This window comes from Pangasianodon hypophthalmus, chromosome 7 (genome assembly GCF_027358585.1).
Source record: "Pangasianodon hypophthalmus isolate fPanHyp1 chromosome 7, fPanHyp1.pri, whole genome shotgun sequence".
In the NCBI taxonomy this organism is placed as follows: Eukaryota; Metazoa; Chordata; class Actinopteri; order Siluriformes; family Pangasiidae; genus Pangasianodon; species Pangasianodon hypophthalmus.
The window spans coordinates 1,469,275-1,476,774 of NC_069716.1; the positions used below are offsets into that span (position 1 = coordinate 1,469,275).

The 7,500-nt window shown below is 37.5% G+C and overlaps 1 protein-coding gene across 1 annotated transcript in view; it reads left to right on the forward strand.

Annotated features, from left to right (window-relative positions):
* The window catches only part of pdgfc (platelet derived growth factor c), a 62,607-nt gene that overhangs the window by 27,800 nt on the left and 27,307 nt on the right, over positions 1-7,500 (forward strand). The window contains exon 2 of the mRNA XM_026947400.3: positions 6,304-6,499. Coding sequence (XP_026803201.1) covers positions 6,304-6,499 — 196 coding nt within the window. The remainder of the gene's footprint in view (positions 1-6,303; positions 6,500-7,500) is intronic.

The window sequence follows — 7,500 nt, forward strand, 5'->3', positions numbered from 1 at the left end:
GGGTTTTATTGATTTATTTTTATTTATTTAAAAAAAAACTTAATTTTTTTTCTTCGTTAAACATTGACAAAAAGTCACATCTTGTAGCTGAATCACTTTCTTCCTCAGCAGCAGACTCAGGTAGGGGGCGTGGCCTACAGTGTGAAGGCGGAGTTTGTGATTCGTTGATTTGATAGACTTTTTCTGCTAATTATATACGCATGGCGATGTTGAGATTGCACGAACAATGCTGAACTGGAAATTAACATCTTTACAGCAAAACTCTAGATGATTTCAGACTGTTCACAAATTACAAACTCCACAGTAACAGTCGGACGACGAAGATTAATAATTCACCGTCAAATATTTTACAAATTTATAAACACTGTGAGAAATATGAACTTGCTCAACTCTGTATGCAGAATAAGCCGGGTCATAATTTAACGCTCTCACAAGCAGCAAACACTGGAATTAATAGAGAAAGAAATACATTTATTAAGCAGATAATGTTTAATATTATATAAAAAAAATAAACACTGAAGACGATGATGGATAGATGAGGTAAAGGAACTTTTCATTGAACTTCTTATGGCAGGAGGAACTAGAGCAGATGTAAACGTTTGCATTCTGACTCAAGCGTAAAATTTCGTCCATTTCATTTCTGGCTGCTTTATCGCATGAAGAGCACTCCTTGTTCTTGTTCTGACATTCAGACCTCGCTGTAAACGTGTGGGGTCACCAGGAAGGAGATTGAGAAGCACAATCCTCCCTTTAAGGGTAAATATTGTCTAAAGCCGCAGATCTGCAGGTCTGAATTGGTGAAATCTTGCAGGAAACGTGAAACCTCTTTGAGAACGAGCTGTCAATCAGCAGCCTGCACCCTGCTGGAACACGCTGAAAAGAGATGAAACAAAGCGTTGTGTCATTTCCAGCTTCTCCCGTGACAGGACATAAAAAGCGAAGCTGGCAGCGACAGCCAGCCCCCTGATCTGTTTATATAACTGGATACATAAAGTGTTTTGTCTTGCGGAGCAGGCAGGTTTTCAGCGCAACCTTACACCAGTCGCCCGCGGCCCCGCGTGTTTGGATAAGTTTCGCGCCGAATGTCTCGGGGGAACCGCAGAGATCTCGCTTCACCTCAGAATGCCTGATGATTGTCTGCTCTCCGGGGCAGAACATACCGAGATCTGTGTGGGGCGTTTGTGTTTCAGACATGACACGTCTTTCACCTTTCGTCCCTGGTGTGCATCTGATCATGACACAACATGTAGACATAAAAAAAACCCTGTTATTTTTTATTTTTTTTTGAAAGGAGGATTGCGATGACCCTGGTGCTTTTCTTCCCCAGTTTGAGGTCAAGCCGGTCGAATTTTTTCTCTTTTCTTTGTGCTCTCTCGAGAGCTGGAGCTCTTGCCCACGGCTGTCTGTAACTATCGAGGCAGACAGTAAATCATTACGTTATTGCTCTTGGCACGTTACAGACTCCTGGAACAGAATCCCGCATGAATCATTCTCTCACAGACTCGACTCACTGTCCACTCGCAAACACGGCCGGGCATCTGGCTCTGTCAGTGTAATGAGGCCAGTGAGTCACTACTGCCACTACGGAGTTCAGTCTTTTTGCATCTGGGACTGAAATGTGCCAATAATCTGACATACAGTATACAAGAAATAACAGCTACGAAGATTCGTGATATCAGAAAAGGGAACCAAGCAAAGACACAAAGAATCTCGCTTTTACCTCGAGGTTTTGTAGGTTTAGTTTCATCATAAATAATAACTCCTATGAGACTCCAATCAAAGAGTTGTTGCTATGGTTACATGTCGGAAGGATTTTTTTTTTATTTGAGTAGTTCTTTTCGGTTTTAATACAAAAATTTTTAAATGAAATTCAATTTAAAACATTTAATTGCAACATCACACAGTAGCAAAGGAAGCAGCCGAAGCATAAACACAGAACCAGACTATAAATTATATATAATCATTGTTTAAGCTTGTTGTCATGGTTACATCATGAAATACTGTCAAGAGTGTGGAGTGTAAGCATAGTGCTGGTGTATATACTGTATTTATAGAGTTTTTCCCTCAGACATGAACTCAATAACCCCTATAAAAGACCAGAAACAAGTATTTTTTATGGAATTGTTCATGCTTTTGATATTTGCTTAATAATATAATTCAACCAAGCAATCTGATCAGCAGTCTAGGGCTTTTTTCCCCATTAAATCTGTAACTTTTCATTGATCATAAGTTGCTGAGGAAGAGTGAAATAATATTACAGAAGATAAAATTCCATCTCGTAGCACATTGTGGTAAAATTCAGAAGAAGTGTGTGACGTTTCTGCTGTAATGTAATTAAGACCAGGAAGTAGTTTGTTTCACGGATTTTCCACAACGTGAAAATGTAACAAAAATGGATAAAAATAAATAAATAAATAAATAAATAGCTGGACAGAATCTTAATCATGAATCATTCTAGTACAGATGACTCACTGTTGATTCACTGAATCGACCCTTTAGGTGAACGCTGAGAATCAACTCCCATTTAAGTCATCTTTTTATTTAAATACATTTTATTAAATATAAAGCAAGATCATTTTTATTTTGTTAATTAGAAAGTAGGGTAAAATTTCAGAAATTTCAGCCAAAAGGATCGACTCTTATTGTTGAAGTGATTCCAGTGAGTTGATTCGTTGTTCATGTGTCATTTGCAAATGATTCGGCTCTTTCAGGTGAACGCTGAGATTCGACTCGTGTACAAATATGAGTCATTCATTTCTCTTTTATTTTTTATTTTCAATTTTATTCGATTTTATTAAATTCAACCCAACATAATGTTATTTTGCTCATTAGAAAGTAGATTAAGATTTCAGAAATTTCAGAAAGGAAAGAGTCGACTCTTATTGTTCAGCTGATTCAGCTCCTCTGGCTCTCTGAACCGAGCAGTGGTTCCCATCAACAGTGGCAAATAAGTGAAGAATGTATGACTCATGTGATATTTATGGAGTGCGGAGAGTCTTTCCATTGTTTTTTTTTATCTGAAAGAGGATTTTTTAGGACAGGAAGACCCCCTGCGGCCTGCGCAGACTGTTTTATGGTCTGTTATTGTAAGTGTTTTTGTGCCTGGAATAGACACATGCCAAAAATCCGGTATATAAAATAATACACCAAGATATTCAGCAATATCCCTGTTTTCATGGATCTTTGCATTATATTGATTGATTGATTGATTGATTGCATAAACTACAGGGTGTCCCGAAAGTCTCCACACACAGGGGACTGTGTATATCAGCACCACGTTGGTTGTGTCTTCGTCAGTAGATGTTCATGGACGTTCACGTCTCCGTTGGTCCGCAACACTTCCAGTCTTTTTAAATTTGTTAGTAATTTTGGCGACAGTGTCGTGTGTGTGACGTGCTCGCCATGTTTCCTGTTAAAGTCCATCGCAACCTTGCGACAGCTTCCTGATCGAGCCATAAGAATGATTTCAATACCTTCTTCTTTTGTCAAAGGTGTTCTTAAAGTCTATTTAGAAAGAAATATACATATATATATATATATATATATATATATATATATATATATATAGTACTGTGTAAAAGTCTTGGCACCTTTTTTTAGTACAAACTTTGTTATAGATGTTTATTTTCTGACTTCTACATTATTGATTCAGTACAAAAACATTTTAGATTCCAAACATTAGTTTTCCAGCACAAAATGAAATGTTACAGAAAAATGTTTGTATGTCAGTAAAGAAAGCAGCAGATTCCATAAGAGACACTTTTCAGATAAAAACATAATGAAGGCTGCTGGGTTTCGCTGCAGAAATAAGAAGCGAGTCGACAGTCAAAGTCTCCAGAAGAACTGTGGCTGCTTCTGCAAGATGCTCAGTAACACTTCCAGCTCATTTCCTTATAAAACTGCACACACTGCACCTCAGATACTGCTGTATTTATTTAAAGTGAAGGATCATCACACCAAATACTGACTTTGTTTCATTTATTACTGTTTACTGCAGTAACTACGATTTTTAAAACGTAGATTCAGAAATAATGTCATTATTTTTTAAGGCATCTTTGCTCTACAGCATTTCTTTGTAAAACTTCTGCACAGTACCACGTAAAATATAAAGTAAGTATGAAAAATTTTGGAAGACATTTTGTTAAAAAAAAGTGTTCATTTCCCCTCTGTGTGGAGACTTTTGGGACACTCAGAACCAGAATCAGGATCAGAATCACCTTTATTGCAGAGTACCGTGGGTTTCCATGCACAAGGAATGTGTCTTGGTGTACTGGTGGTTAGTATAACAGGTAAAATACAAGAAATAAAAAGAATATTAATAAGCTAAACAACTATGAGCATAAATATAGAAATATAAAAATAGAGACATTAACTGTACATTAGTGCAGGATGTGAAAAAGTGGGCCAGTGCAAGTGCTTACAGTTTGAAGTAATGTCATCACTCAGTGTTTTATTTTAATATCCTGATTATTATTATTATTATTATTATTATTATTGTTATTATTATTATTGTTATTATTATTATTGTTATTATTGTGGTCAGGAGTGGTGTTGAGAGCAGTGAACAGCTCTGTGTGTCTGGTGGCAGTGTGATGGTGTTCAGGCTTCCCACAGTGTTTAATAGAGCTGTGTGTGTGTGTGTGTGTGTGTGTGTGTGTGTGTGTTGTTGAGGCAGTGTGAAAGGTGAAGTGAAATGTATCCCCTGGGTGGGCTCCGGGTGTGGGAAGTGTGTGAAAATCCTTTCAGCGCTGTCGCATTCCAACAGCTGTCTGTTCCCGTCACACACTTCCCTCTGCCACATCACATGACACGCTCAGTACAGCGCAGAACAGCGTGACGCTCTTTAATTCGTTTAAAAAAAAAAACGCTTTCACATCAACGCTGAACTCTTATATCAGCGAATTCTCTCCGGTCCAGCGTCTCCATGTGCTGAAAAATGTGAATCCCGTTAACCGATTATTCCGAAACCATTTACGCGTTATCCTCTGCCTCGGAATGCGCTCTGCGTGAGCGTCGTTAAAGTGCTTCGCTTGTCTTTGGTAGTTTTAAAATCTTTTTTTTTAAACAGGAAGTAAGCATTGAAAGGGCGTAATTGTGTCTAAAGGCCATAAAGTTTACAGCAACATTAATCCCGAATTATTCACGTCACAGAATTATTCATGTTTTCGTGGATGAATATCTGGAAATATCTGGAATTTTCTGTTCAGGTTTCTCCGATTATTTTATTTATTTGTTTTTTGATCTGCCTACTTCAAGTTTTACGGCTTCAGTAAAGGCTTCTAAAAGTTGATGTTGACCAACATTTCTTCAAGCTAGATAGCTTGCTAGCTAACTAGCTAACATTGACTTGCAAAATTACTTGATACAAAGCAAAAAAAAAAAAAACTGAGTGTATGCATCGTGTGGATAAACTTACTGAAATCGTTAGCTTTCCGATAGCTTAGCTTTCACTTGGTTAGTTTAGCTTTCACTTGGTTAGTTTAGCTTTCACTTGGTTAGTTTAGCTTTCACTTGCTAACTTAGAGTTAACTTAGCGTTAAGGATTTATTCACTAGCTTAGCTTTCACTTGGTTAGTTTAGCTTTCACTTGCTAACTTAGAGTTAACTTAGCGTTAAGGATTTATTCACTAGCTTAGCTTTTACTTGCTAAGTTGACCAGGCTTGAAGAGACCTCTCAAGTGTGAATCATGGGACAGATCAAGTGACATCAGCCTTATGTGATTGGTCATGGGGTGCTTACACAAGCAATATTAGCCCCGCCCACTTTACATCAAGTAGATGTTGTAAAGCCTGTAATTATTAAAAACTTGTGTCTTGCTAATTCAATATTGTTTACCGATGCCAGCTGCTAGTGTTGCTACGTATCTATCTGATGCTAGTTTTAGGATTTTTTTTAGGATGTTTTATTTATATACAGGTTGGAGGAATTCTACTGTATAACTCTGTGGCGCTTCATTAGGGCTCGGACTGAGAACATGGCGCCGTGAGTCGGATCAGGATCGAACGGGATGCTAATCGTAAATCACGTGTTACTTAGATATCAGCAAAGATTTCTGCAGTGTGCTTCGTAAATGATCGTTTTTAAGGCTAATTGGATAATCAGTGTTAATTAAAAGGTCGTTAAGATTAGAGCGAGGTAACATCGATGAGGATTATTGCTGAGATAGAAATCGCTACGTTAGCATGCCGTACTCTCCACGCCACTAATTTTAAGCTATCGATTGCAGGAAATTGTTTGCATAAATCTTTTTTAACACCTCATTGTCTCACTCTGTGTGTGTGTGTGTGTGTGTGTGTGTGCAGGAGTTCAGGAGTCTCAGCATGAGAAGGTAGTGATGGTCAGCGGGGACGGAGTCGTCCACAGTCCCGGGTTTCCGCACACTTACCCACGCAGCACTGTGATCGCGTGGAGGCTCGTGGCAGCCAATGAGAACGCCAGGATTCAGCTGACCTTTGACCCCCGCTTCGGCCTGGAGGATCCTGAGGACGGCGTGTGCAAGTAAGTGAACACAATCCCAGACTTTTATTTTTTTTAGAAAGGTTTAACTTTATCGCATTTTAATTTGTTTTTAATGTCACCTCGCTGACTTTCCCTCAGAGAAGTGACCACAATGAACTGATTTTTTAAAAATAATCAATTCTTACTTCTTTTTTTTTTTAAAAATTATTAAATTTATTTATGTTAGTTTTAAATAAAAAGACTTCTTTCCTTAAAAGATGTGTAAATATTTGAAATTCCTCCCCCTTTATTTTTAACAATAAAAACATGTAAATATTTTAAATTTGCTCCTCCCTCTTTTTTTTTTTTTTACTGTTTTATGTATTTGAATATAATTTAAAAATATACTGTTTTTTTTTTTTTTTTTTAAATAAATAAATAAATAAATAGCTGTTCTTTATGGGTTAAACCACATGCTTTTTGAAGTTGAAAATGAATCTATCACTGAAATTTAAAATCAGAAAAAAAATACTCAAGTGCAAAACTGAGGTTTAAATGTGATCTTCATTTTTAGAGATTTTTTTTAACAAGTTTTTTTGCAACAGGGAAAATAAATCAAAGTTTATTTATTAATGTTAATAAATAAACTTTGATTTATTTTCCCTGTTAAAGCTGAATCTTTATCTTGTAGCTTTTAGTGTAGAATAGAGTTGAATATTAAGTGGTTTAAAACACACCTTTGTATTTTTATATGTACTTTGTCTGTTTGTTGCCATGGCGATGCATCCGGCGCATATCGACCCTGAGTCACCCGTGTCACTGCTGGGCATCTATTTAAGATTCAGTGCACACACACACACACACACACACACACACACACTAGCCAGTCTGTCCACATTAAAGAGCCTTTTAATTACAGAGCAGCTCACTCTGCTCCTCGGCTGCTGTTCATTTGGAGCCGGATGGAGTTTCTCTTTCGGAGTGATCGATGAAAGCGACCGTCTGCTTGCAGCATTTAAATTCACACAAGCTGTTTCTGTCATGAATCCACAGATCTGGGG